The sequence below is a fragment of the Ipomoea triloba genome, chromosome 11 (assembly GCF_003576645.1).
Source record: "Ipomoea triloba cultivar NCNSP0323 chromosome 11, ASM357664v1".
Taxonomy (NCBI): Eukaryota; Viridiplantae; Streptophyta; class Magnoliopsida; order Solanales; family Convolvulaceae; genus Ipomoea; species Ipomoea triloba.
Window position 1 is genome coordinate 18287959 of NC_044926.1, and position 14206 is coordinate 18302164.

The 14206-nt window shown below is 33.9% G+C and overlaps 2 protein-coding genes across 2 annotated transcripts; both read right to left on the reverse strand.

Annotated features, from left to right (window-relative positions):
• Positions 1-3551: 3551 nt before the first annotated feature.
• On the reverse strand, positions 3552-4754 carry LOC115996018 (putative F-box protein At3g10240). The gene has a single exon (XM_031235160.1). It carries the CDS (start codon positions 4752-4754, stop codon positions 3552-3554), a length of 1203 nt encoding a protein of 400 aa, XP_031091020.1.
• Positions 4755-6114: 1360 nt separating this feature from the next.
• On the reverse strand, positions 6115-12868 carry LOC115996019 (26S proteasome non-ATPase regulatory subunit 2 homolog A-like). The gene is made up of 19 exons (XM_031235161.1): positions 12758-12868; positions 12363-12463; positions 11687-11807; positions 11537-11596; positions 11278-11345; positions 10677-10713; positions 10202-10270; positions 10021-10059; positions 9725-9865; positions 9531-9635; positions 9110-9334; positions 8782-8898; positions 8489-8704; positions 8161-8220; positions 7943-8056; positions 7762-7847; positions 7216-7324; positions 6950-7128; positions 6115-6830 (listed from the first exon to the last, which is right to left on the reverse strand). The coding sequence occupies exons 1-19, from the start codon at positions 12866-12868 to the stop codon at positions 6755-6757; spliced, it is 2034 nt and encodes a 677-aa protein (XP_031091021.1). The 3' UTR covers positions 6115-6754.
• Positions 12869-14206: the final 1338 nt, after the last annotated feature.

Below are 14206 nucleotides of genomic sequence, written 5' to 3' on the forward strand. Positions count from 1 at the left end.
TTTTTATTAATAGGAATTGCATTACCATATTTTACAATATTAAACAAACCTTAATAGTATATGAGTTTTTTGGGCGGGAAGTTGAAGTTGAGGATATTGTTTTTATTAATAGTATAGATTGCATTGCAGGAAAATATATATACTGTATTTTTGCGATTAGTAATTTTAATCTAAAATTGTATTACGAATAGGAAAGATGGTAAAATATATATTTTATTAGAATTTGTATTAATATATTTTAATTTACAATTGTATTACGAATAGGAATTGCATTACCATATTTTACAATATTAAACAAAACTTAATAGTATAGAAATTTTTTGGGCGGGAAGTTGAAGTTGAGGATATTATTTTTATTAATAGTATAGATTGCATTGCATAGAAATATATATACTGTATTATTACGATTAGTAATTTTAATCTAGAATTGTATTACGAATAGGAACGTAGGTAAAAATATATTTTATTCGAAATTATATTACTGTATTTGAATTTACAATTGTATTACGAATAGGAATTGCATTACCATATTTTACAATATTACGCAAACATTAATAGTATAGGATTGTTTTGGGCGGGAAGTTAAAGTTGTGGATATTGTTTTTATTAATAGTATAGATTGCATTGCATGGAAATATATATACTGTATTATTACGATTAGTAATTTTAATTTAGAATTGTATTACGAATAGGAACGTAGGTAAAAATATATTTTATTAGAAATTGTATTACTGTATTTGAATTTACAATTGTATTACGAATAGGAATTGCATTACCATATTTTACAATATTACGCAAACATTAATAGTATAGCATTTTTTTGGGCGGGAAGTTAAAGTTGAGGATATTGTTTTTATTAATAGTATATATATAGATTATATTATTATTATTATTATATTATTATTATTATTAAATGAAAAGTACACAAAAATATAACATATTAAATTCAAATAACACTCATCTACCGTATCTCTTGAACTAGATATATTGTAATTAATTTTCATGCAAATACTTCATCAAATGTATGTTAAGCTTCATAAGTTCAACATACTACTTCATCAAATGTATGTTAAGCTTCATAAGTTCAACATACATCTTCATCAAATGTATGTTAAGCTTCATAAGTTCAACATACATCTATCAAAATTAATTCAGGAACCAAGATGTACATAATATGTTTTTCAAAGTTTAGGCAACTCAAAATTTGCTTTCAAATTTCTGCATATAAAGATTTACATAACTCATGTCATTCTATCACTATTTTGAACAATTTTGCATATATATATTTTGAACAGATCGGCGCACAAATAGAAAAATTTTGCTTTTCAAAATTTAGATAAATATGTTATATACACATATCAAGTTTAAATATTTAAGAGTTATGAGAAAACAAGATAATACATGGTATTAACTAAAAGAGAAGATCAGACATCAATTTTAGGTAAAAAAAAATAAGGGTAATTTTGTCTCAAAGTATCTTTTTTTTATTCCTAAAATCCATGGAATTGAAATCCCAAGGGAGACATGGGATTCTAATTCAATGAAAATTAGGGAATTGCAATTCCCTCCCATCAAACGAAAGAATTTAGTTACCTTTATAATTAGGTGGGAATGGAATTTAAATTCCCTCCCACCAAAAAAAACCTTCAATGGTCTATTGGTCTTACCGTTTTCGATATGTATCAAAATATGTCTTTAATCTGGTAATATTATAATTCTTAACTATTATGCACTCCTTGGGAAACTTGCGTATTGTCCCATTTTATTATTATTTTTTAAATATAAGAGAGTTATTGATTGTGTAGATGGTGTAGGTGTAACGTGACCACAATTTATTTAAACTAAATATTGCATTTTATGGTGTTGTATCCAATAAAAGAATTGAAAATAATAATTCTTTTAATTAATAATTCAAACATTCTAAATTATACCCCAAAGAAAACACTCCAAAAGCCTAAATCTTACTTCAACAAAAACCACTCAAATAGTCTAAATCTTACAACAAGAAAAATACTCAAACAGACTAAATTTTACTCAACAAATACACTCAAATAGTTTAAATAAAAACACTCAAACAAACTAAATCTTACACCAACCAAAAAAACACTCAACCCATCTAAATGAAAACCATCAAACAATCGAATTTGAAATCTTGTAGTAAACGTGTAACTAACTTGATTGGGTTATCCCGTTATTGTTTTATACATTATAATCAACGTGCAATAATTTAGACTTATGAGAGTTGTTTTAGAGGAATTAGTGCAGTACATAAGGAACCTAACTTGATATCTATATTTAAGATTTTGTAATTAATGAGGGATTGGACTTAAAAGGAAATTAATTCTATATATTTAAAGTCATAGCCATAATTGTGTAGATTTGACCAGTCGTTATACCGTTGACCATGGGTCATGATACTGTAATTGTGTTGAACTGATATTGCAGTTGCGCGAAACAGAGGCCATTTCATCCCTCTGGAACTACAATTATGTTGAACTGAAACTGCAGTTGTGTTGAACGGATGAACGACCTCTTTTTTCCTCGCAACTGGCAGTTCAACACAACTGCAGTATGATCCATGACCATGGTCCACAGTATAATTTGCGAGATTTGACAAGGTTTGCACCAAATTGTATAAATTCAAAATCATAGACAATTTTGTAAAAAGTATTAATGTAATTATCTTTTTTTCAAAATCTCATTTGAAAAGAAGGTAATGGCCTTCTCCATGCCCTTTTTTTTTTAGAAGGCAATAATATTGCCTTCTTTCCACTCTATTTTTAAGAGTATGTTGAGAAGAAGGCAATAATAGGCCATTTTTATTACTATGCAATAATAGGCAATAAATCAATAATCAACAAACCTTTCTCATCCTGCTCCGATACAATGCGGCAACAAATCATAAAAATATAAATATATATCCAAAAATAAAAAATTGGTGCCTTTAGTTCCGATCCTTCGATCAATATAATATTTTGGATGCATTTCTTCATCTAAACCATTTTGCAAAACCTTAATCAAGTCAAGTATTCGAAGTGGGACATGATGATTAGCCTTCAATCAACCAATGGACATCTGAAGAGCATGCTGTAACAAGAGAGTTGTTGATTATGTATATGGTGTAGGTGTAATATATATGACCATACTTTGTTATGTAAATTGAGCATTATGGGAGACAATAGTATTGATTAATAACCACTAAAACAATATATTTTTCTGGATTAATTAAATATTTATTAAAACAAATTGAAGTAATAAAAAAATTCAAGACCTGTGTATATTACCTCATCTCAACTTTAAAAATTGAGATGCGAAGAAGAAAAAAACTCAGAGGGCAAATCTTACCTACTCCAACAAAAACATTATTCAATTCAAACAGTCTAAACCTTACCATAACGAAATTAAAACACTCAACAATCTAAACGAAAACAGTCAAAACACTCAAACATATTAAATCTTACTACCACGTACAAAAAAAAAAAAACTCAATGAGACTACTAAATCTTACAACAAGAAAATCACTCAAGCAAGCTAAGCAAACTGAATCTTAATCACTCCAAGGGAAACACATGGTCCACAAGGTTGTGCATAGTAAAATCCAAAGAGTTACCAAGTGGAAAGTCTTCAAGCCCACTTACATCAAATTTTCTCCAAGCCTCACTTCTCAAGTTACAAACCAAAATATAAAATTTCTTAATATATATACATAACAACACAATCTCCCCATCATGATTTGTAGCAAAACGCAACAATCTAGCACTATTGTTAATCATTCTACTCCATTTCAATGGAATGGTCATAGTAATCTCCTCCCAACATTCTTTAGATTTCTCCCAAGTCCAAACATTCATGTAGCATAGGCCTTCTCCTCGCTCAGGAACACTAACATGAACCATAGCCAATCGACCTCCAACTTCTAGCAATGCAGACATTTTGAGAAAAAACCATGACAACGATGAAACTTTATCCGGCAAAGTTATAACAGAAAAACTCTCACACCCAACTTCAAATGCTACTATATGGTTTCTAGGAATCATGTTGTGTTTAGTCAACGCAGTATAGGAATAGATAACGCCGTCAATATAAACATTAGTACTGAAATAGTAAGGGTACCGATTGCCTTCAAAGGGGAAGAAGGGGCGGGAACAGTAGTTGTTGATCTCCCTCCAAGATTTATCCACGCCCACAGTAAAAACCCAATGCTTATACTCGAAGCCGCAGCGGATGAGCCCGCCCCTAGAAATACTCTCGCGACAGGCTGTCATCAAAACCTTGTATCTTTTAGATTCTGAATCGTACCCCATGAGTAGTTCACATTCTTCGTATTGGATTAATCTAGGAAGGAAAATACGCTGTCCCGTACTAACGTTGCAAACAGTGAAGGGTCCATTGGGTCTGTACATACAAATAAACAAGCCGTCGGAGGAGGAGGAGCATAGAAAGGATTTGGCGTCTGGGAAACCGACACGGTTGGCTTGGAGCATTCCCCGGGGGCGGGGGGTGAAATTTAGGGTGTAAAATGCACGGGGACGGGCGGCGGGAGACGCGATAGAGATGAGAACGCCCGCCCTACTGGGAAGGGTCAAGGACAAGCTGCGATGCACAACGCCAAAGCCATGGTCAGCTATGAGAGCGCAAAAGGGTTTTGAAACGCACCTTAATCGTACTAGGGTTTTAGCAGGAAGTTTGGAGAGGATCTCGAACACAATTTCTTGAGGTATTGAAACACCCGCGGCCTTCTCCGATGCATTCATCGTATCGTATTCGATCGAGGCTTAATTTGCAGATAGGTTTGGTTAATTTGCAGGATCGATCGAGGATGAGATTTTATTTTTAGTGTTAAAGAATTAGTGTAGTCTCAAAATTCAGTTGTATTTAAGGTATAAAATTCACCCTCTCCCTCTCCGTCTCCTGATAAGAATGTGATTCCGATACAACTAATAATTAGGATTTCTTAATTCCTTCCAAATATTTATAACAATTTCTTAATTAACAATTTAGTACTTGGTTTTGAAAAGAAGTAGACAAATTTGAAAAGATTTTGGGAGTATCCTCGTACTGGATTGCAGGGTTAATTTCCCTCATCGATCTCATTGCGATATAAACAATGTTGAAACCTAAATTTAAGATTTCCTAATTAATGAGGGGTTAGGACTAAAAGGAAATTAATTCTATATATATATTTTATGTGAATGGATAGGTTTAAAAACGATATGATAGGGACATGATGATTAGCCTTCAATCAAGTAGTGGACAGCAGGCCAAGGAACTTGACTGCTGCAATCATGAGTAAAGAACAAAAACACTTTAATAACCATTTGCCATTCTTTAGTGCTTGACTTAGCATTGCAGAACGAGGAGACTTCTCTGGTGTTATTGGTCTTGAGATCACACCTTGCTGAGGTCCATCAGAAGCTTGGCGCTAATACCTACACTGCCACAGATTTGACAAACAAAGAGGAGCAGAACATTTCTATAACAAAACATACAATTAGATCAGAAGAACAGTGATCTTGTTAAAGCAGAAAAGGATGTTGAAGATGAACGCGAAAAGGTGGCAATGTTATTATCTAGGGTCGAATCCTTGAATTTGATTGAAGAACAACAACTTCCATTGCAGATAGAGGAAGATGTACTACTTAAGGAAATGCTCAAAGAAGCATCAACATATCAAGTGCATCTGAAGGAGCAGGTGCTGAAAACAAAGAGTAGTGAATTGAAAGAAACAAAAGATACCTTGGATAGAGCAGATGAAGAACTAGCTGAAAGTTTTACGAGGGAAAAGTAATTGAATCTGAATTGCAAATATGGAGATCTGTTGCTGAAAGGTTACAATCTAGCCTCAATGAAGGCATGAAGTTAACTAATGAACTGGGAAGAATCATGCAGACTTGTGGGGGATTCGGTCTAGACATGAAAAGGGTCAATAAGTTCTTTGATCCTGCAAAAGAGAACCTGAACATACGCTCTTCTTCAACTAAGAATGTTGAAGCTGCCACGGTTCAAGATAGATTGCAATTCAGAGAGCTACCAACAACTAACTGGATGTTGTTGGGCTTACAGGAGCTGTTTTTATTTAGCTTCTCCTCATATATCTTACAAGAGTAGATAGTTTTTTTATCACGTTGGTTCAATGTGTGTATCATATTTTTCAAACAATATGTCTTATGATTATTGTTGTCAGAATCATAAATTTATCTGTCTTTATTTTTATGCTTCTCGTTTCCATAATCAATTATTACTGTGATTTTTTAGGAGAATTACCTCTGTCGTTCTAGCATTATTTAGGAATGCTGAAATAAACCTTAAAGTGAGATGAAAAAGGGATAAACATACGAATGAAATGAAATCATGCATAGCCACAAACTGATAGCTTGTTTGTAAAAGGTAAAGAGAAGTTTTCGCTATGAATTCTATTTACAATGAAATGGAAGACGAGTTGTAAAAGGTAGAGAGAAGTTTTCGCTATGAATTCTATTTACAATGAAATGGAAGACGAGTTGGCAGAAACCCCATGCTGTATTTTGAACTAAAGAATCATCACAATATGTAAGACAGATCACGCGGAAAATTTAGGATGCGGCTTTTCATATGGAAAACGTAGAAGAATCAATGGTTAGCAGAAAGGGATATATCGAAGCAAGAACCTAAGGTAGGCGAAACCTTAATCACCTACACCTCTGACAAAAGAATGAAAACTATGTAGTCTTTCAAGTAGAGAAGACCTGGAATGAATGTATCCCCGTTGTAGAGACTAATGATCGTCTTTGTATTCTGGGTTTTCCTTCAATATGACAAATCCTTCAAGAAAGGGTGAAAGTGGAATATATCTGAATGAAAAAAAAAAGGTGGTGTTAGCAGAAAATAAGTATCGAAAAAAATCTTGGTTGCACATAATTGTACAAAAATGTCACTGGAATAATGCAAAATAAAATGGGTGAGACTATACTTGTCAGTAGCCAGTTCAGCTTTATCACCAGCAGAAAGGAGAACAGGTGTTGAGTAGGTCCGGAATCCAATGATTGCCTTAGGTCGACCTGGTTGATAAGCAACGTGGACTGCTTGGCCCACACGGACTGGTACTGACAAAGGTTTCAAATTCTCGTCCACTGTCATTAGCATCCTTGGCTGCAAAGCAAAAGCAAATAAATATTTTAAAAAGCTAGTATACCACTTTGGAAGTGAATTGGAGAACTAATTTGCAAGAGAGCATACCATCATTGCCAAACTAAGGAAATACAACAAATAATGGTATTCCCCCAATATGAGAGCTTTCATATCAAGACAAGCATGCAGTGTAACTAGAAGTCCAGCCAAAGCAGTCCTGGAGATGGAAGATGTGAGAGCAGATTGGACTTGAGATGGTTTAAAGAATGCAGTGAGGTTGCAAACAGGGGTAAAAAAGTTATGCAACTGAAGTATGCTTTTTTTCAGTTTTAAACAAAATTCAGAAAAAGTCCAAGCATGGAGTAACTCCTACCCGTGCCACAAATGAAACAAATTAATTAATTTTTTTTTTTTTGAAAACAGACAAATTAATTAATTAATTAGTAATAATAATAATAATAATAATAATAATAATAATAATAATAATAAAAGGAAGCCGCAGCTAAACATAAGAGTAACACAGAAGTACATTGTAAATGGTAAAGAATACTGGGATCCAAACAAAATAATGTATCATTTATTTTTTTAAAAGAGTAAAAAAACCCTTAAGATAGCCGGGCAATATTTATGTTTGCAGGAGAAGAGAGCACTTACTGAGAGAATAAAAACCTCTCAGAATGATAAGGTGAGAGAGTTAACAGCCCTTTTCCTAAATTGACTAGACCTTGAGCAATCCGAACCTACATGAGCATGAAGAATACAATTAATTAGACACATCTCATTTTAAAGAAAAGAATAACAATACTGTCCAAAGGAAGTCAAATAACATTCTTACACAGAAGAGAAGGTCTGATTCCTTGTAATAGTAACTTGACAAATCGTGAAGCATCCCAACTATTCTTGCATTGTTAGTTCCTGCACCTATCAACCCCAAGGAGATAATGGCAGCCTGCGGAATTCAGAAAATCTTTCGTACATAAGAGAATTTAATATTTAATATCTGGCATTAAAATACACACTACTTTGACTAACGCTCTCTTTATATCACAATACCATAGCTACTTCCGTGTCAGAATCATGAATAAGTCTGCTTAATGTGTTTGTGACATTGACCTGTTGCAGCAGCAAGTATAAAAAGGCACATCAACAGGGGATACAAATATTATGTGGAGGCACAACATAAAGATGAAGAAGATAACAAGAAAAGAATTACTAGTACTATATAGGCATAGAAACCATATGGAGTCACAACCAAAAAAGATGAAGAAGATAACAAGAAAAGAATTACTAGTACTATATAGGCATAGGAAACATATGGAGAGAGAGGGGGATAGCCACACACAGGCAAGGCTCAACAAATCTGAGATGTTGCAAAACTCGCCTTTGGATTTGATATACGAAGGAGGCCCATAGCCAAAGGAACAGCCCTTCTAATATTCCGCTGACCATACTCCGGAAAATGTTTCAGTGCTCGTAGAGCCCTTTCAACCTCCAGCTCTTTAGTCATTTCCACCATAGCAATTCCAAGCACTGCTGGTCCCGGGTAGGTTTCACCCTTCTCCAGATCCTCAGCGCATTCACCAGCGAAGTCTCGGAACTGTGAAAAAGGCCATTTAGCAACTATGTGGATTATCAAGAAATACTTTTAAGTGACTCATTTGGTTAAACTAGTACCCTGTTTATATTCCCTGTTCCAGCATAGGCACAAGAAAGCAGGGTCATATCACAGTGTCTTTTGATCTTCTCACTGAATGTCCTTGAAACCTCAGCAGCTACGTCACCCACTATATCCTGTTAATATGATAAGGGGACCAAGGAACATTTAGAAGTTACAACGGAGAAACCATCAAGTGCTCAAGAACAAACAAACTTATTACTTATTAGTTCAAAAGATATTTGAACACAGCATAATGTGAGCTGGAGATGTAAATGGACAATAGTTAAATCAAAGGTATTCTTCAGTTACAGTGAAAGACACTACAGAGATAGTCATTCTACTTACCTGCTTCCCTAGGTAAAGAAGACCAAGACCAAGAGGTAAGAGACGGGCAAGTGGCTCTCCTAATTCTGACTCACTTCTATTCTTCAAGGAAAATCTAATAGCCCGGGCAATATCTTCTTTGCATGACCCCACAAATACCAACCCCAATGTGATTACAGTAAATGCAATCACATCAAGTGATGCATTTGTATCTTCTTCAAGTATTGGACGAAGTTGTTCAAAAACCTAAAAAACAATGAAGTCGCTAAATCATATGGAGAAAGATATAGATAGAACCAAACATATAACATATTCTTAAAAAAATTTGATTTCCCCTAGCATATAACTTTCTAGAGGCAACAATGAATTCCTTGGGAGCGCAAGAATCATTATGCTAATTGCTAATGTTGACTCAAATAATGAAAAAAGCACAAACTCACACCTGGTAACGTTGAGAACCTGCATAAGCCAGTCCCAAACCAATTATGGCACCAACTCTAATACAAGGCTCTTCTTTAACTACATACTCTGTAAGAATAGCTAATGCCTATGATAGAAAACATTAGATCCCAAGATAAATGAAGAGTCAGAGTCAAAGTAGGCATCATGTAACAGACAAAAACGTTAAGAACTCACAGGATCACGTTTATTCTTGACATTACAATTAACAATTCCCACTGCCAATAGAGCACCCGCAACTACATGTGTGTCAGTACTATGGAAATACTTATCAATTTGTGCGAGCCCAATTTCAACATCCCAAAGCATGATCATACCCTAAAAGGAAGGAGGAAGGATTAATAGCCGCACAAAATAAGCATCACATAATGACATAAGCAAGAAGTAAACAGTCAAATAACATTGGTATGTCAAAGTTTTAAAAGTGTTATGAAATAATAAAGAAGATGGATGCAGCAAAAGTTCTGAAGTACCTCTATTAAAAGATCAACTGCTTCAGGTTCCGCATTATGCTGCAGTACAGAAAGAAAACTATACTGTTCACTTCTGATGAATGTATAAGGATAGATACCTCCTTAGTCTTCTACCAAATATACCAAATACACTATGAACAACAACTTCTATAACAGCATGGTGATTGTTGGTAAGTTTTACCTTCATGTGGAATGCAACAATTTGCCGCTTGAGGTACATGAGATCATTAATTGGGGTATCCACTTCAATCTGAATAGTGTCATACAGCAAGAGAGAAATGGACAATTATTATTATTTTTTTTTAAATGGCATTTCAAGATGTGCGTGAAGCAGATTTGCCCATTAAGTGGGTCAATGACAAGAATATTGCTACCAGGAAACTAGTAAAGTATGGTACTTTTGCGAAAATGGGTACTTAGTCCAACAGACAAAAATGTTTTGTTAACACCGTCTCTATGGCACTAGGAATAAAAGACAGTGTAAAGTTTTGAATCTCTAATCTACGTAAACATTAGTCAGAGTTGGGACTTCAGATAATCTTTTTTAAGTTAATATGTGCAATTCATATGGTCCTATTTGGAAATATCCTACAGATAATACAACAAATGTGTTACTAACACAACAAGAGTGAACTTCTGAAAAATGAAATATCAACCTGCAAATATTCTTGGGCAAGCTCTACAGCCAAATTCCTGCAGAAGTAATTAGCATTTGTCACAACAATTTTGAAGTAGGAATAGACCTCAAGATAATCCTAACAAAGTAACAAGAGTTGGACATCTATTTTGTATTCAAAATTTTGATTACTCTAGAGTGTAATGGTGTTGCATCCATAGATAAATAAATAATAGAAAGTTGTTTCATGCAAAGTAACTCAAGCATGTAATGCGTCCCGTGCCATGTAACAGCAAAAATATTCACGCATAATCAGTAGCATAAATGTTTCATATAATCCCATGAAAATATTAGCCTTCTATTGATAATGTACAACAAAAAGATAGATTACTAAAACCAGTAGAAGCAGAGCAAATACATCAGTTATTTGTAGAAGGAAAAAACTTTATGAATTCATGACTCAGCATTTTATAAATAAATTTTTTTTCTCAACACATATATGATATATCAAATAAAATCTTCTCTTCATCAAGTTCTAAGGCCTAGAGTTTTTCTTTTGTGGATAAGTAATATGGTTTAAGATCTCAAAACAGGTGCTTTAGCATATTCAATGTTTAGAGACATGAAGAGGACAAACTCACCTTACATACTCATGGCCCCAAGGTCCAATGTCACCATAAGATCCAAGTAGTCTGTACTTCAAACTCTCCTGCACAAATAAAACACAATGATAATCAACAGTAACTCCAGCTTACAAGCATTCAATTTTCGGCACAAAACAAAACTTCAGCATCAAAACATCACATGGAAAAGAAAGCAGTTGTCAGAAAGGGATGCAACAATATAAATCGATGCATGACGAACAACAATAATAAAAGAAACCTCAAAATACAAACATACCCTTTCTCCTTCAGCAGACATTGTCATCGCCAACACCGAAAGTATGTCAGCCATTAATTCCTACAAACAAGGGGGGAAATGTGAATTTCAAACTATGAAGTTTATAAACCATGAAGTCATAAAAGTTGAAATTTACAAAGTGTTTATCACCTTTGCATCAGAATCAGACATTTTCTCATAATGTGACTTCAGTGTTCCATAATGAGGACGCAAAAACTTTACTGGCTTTGGAACAGATGCCATAGACCTTGTTGCCGTCTGAATTTCCTGCCTACAATTATTCAAAAATAGAGAGAGATAGAGAGAGAGAGAGAGAGAATAATAAGTTTACCACGTGATCAGTCATATTCACTAGCTAAACTAGGAGTGTGACTATCTAATCCTAAAAGCTAAATTAGAAGAATTACTGATCCAACTATTAAATGTGTTGTTTAATTATTGATCTATTTGGAACCACCAAAAAACAGTTTTCAATTTCGGAGTATTTCACTAAAATATGTTTGTAAGTATCTGAAGTCAAAATTGAGTGCAAAGAAACAAAGGCACCATAAACTTTAGTTGAAAACCAAACAGCTACTATAAAAATACAGCAAAGCCTCTTATACAACCCCGACTAGAAGTTAATATTCATATAAATGCACATATTTCATTAGCCCATTACAGTAACTAAACTAAATACACTTGCTCAGCCATGTCTTAAAGTAAATATAAAATTACAACACTTTATAAACCAGAGGTACAAGCATCCTTCAAATCTCAGCCACAACAATTCGAAATCATCCTTTTAGATAGATTCAAGTTTATAAAAATATTTGAGATAACATACCTTATGCTCTCAAGGGCGCGAGTCTGCAATGATAGGTCCGCGTCCTGCACATGCTCGACATATAATTCCAGTTGCTGCTTCAATTCAAAATCTTCCTCCGACTATAAACAAATAAGCTCAAAATCACATTGAGGATGCCAAAAATGCTTTCAAACTAAATTAACTGGCATTGATGCAAGTTGTACGGGCAAGTACAACCAAACAAGCACATGATAATTCCAGTTTTCTCGTTTGTTGAATAGTTAAACAAGCATACCGCTTCATAATTCAAATTATAGCGAAACTGCATTTTTCATTCATTTTAAGCTGCGCACAGTTCACCAGTTGCAGTTTGGCAGAAAATTTTCAAACGTTTTTTTCATTTTAGATGAGCATTCATTTTTTTTTCAACTCACGAGATATTCATCTTTCTTATCCTTCTTCTTGTGATACTTGGCCGGAACTTTGACAGAAGCCTCCTCCCTGGCCGGCATTTTATCGCCGGCGTCGTTAGGATCTAACGTCATCTTCAGAGTCTTAAAAGTTCAGCAAGTGTATCAGTGTATGAACTCAGCGATGCAATGGCAGTTGAAGCTCCTGAGCTCCAATATAATACACACACAAATCGTCAGAGCTTTTTCGTTTTCACCAAGCAAGTTCGTCTTCTGTTTTTCTCCTCCCGTATTTATACCCGTCTCTGTAATTTTGGATTCGTGAAATAGAATGGATGGCTTGTTACAGCCCAATGGGCCTAGCCCATATATTGATTTTTTAGCCCAATACCCGATTTCAAAGTCTCTAACTTGATCAAATGACACTTTTTCTATTTGTAGTTTTTTTTTTTAATACAACTGATTCTATTACACTGTAGACTTGTAGAGTTGTAGTATCTGTTTATCTATACTTTCTCAACTTGTTGAAGTACAAATAATCAATACCGCCTCCACTGATGCTTGATCACATGACTTCCCATAGACTATTTATTTTTGACAACAATATAGGCTATTTATTTTTTTTTTTTGAGTACTATAGGCTATTTATTGTTCACAAACAAATTATGATTATGAAAATGGATGTGTTTGTTTAGCCTTCGTAACCGTGAAATGAACACATTCATGGACATGTTTGTTAACTTCAACAAATACTTAATAAATGAACACGGACATAATTTTTAAAAATCTTAATAAATAAACACGAATATAAAAAGTTTTAAAATCTTAATAATTAAACACAAACAATCACTATTTGTTCGTGTTCAATTCGTTAACAACCCTATATGAACTAACTAGGATCAATGGCTCATGTTCCACTGAGGAATTGGAACTAACCATACATACAAGTCTGGTTTCAATTTGGTTTATATAGTATCCAATTAGAACCGAATTATGGTCATTCTAATTATAGGTCACTGCATAATGCAATATATCAATGCAAGGAATTGCTCAAAAAATAAATAAAAATTCATGTTTGACATGCTTTCTGCCCTTTTAAGCACAAAATTGATTAAGCGGGACCTGAGTCTATGTTTACAATTTTGAAACTCTATGTTCACAATTTTGGAATTCTATATTCATAATTTTAAATCTAAATATACAAAACTACATTACTTAATATTCACAATTTTGTTATATAAATTCAAAAAGTGTATTATACTATTAAATATAGAGCTATAAAAATGTGAATATAGAATTTTGTAATTGTGAACATAGAATTATAAAATTGTTGACATGGACGCGGATGCACCTTACAACCAGTAAAATGAACTAGCTCAATGCAGGCAAACTTGCAAAGTGCATGGGCCAAATTTCTTTAGCCTAAACCCACCCCATATAAGTGCAAGAGTTATACCATGGACCCATATTCAC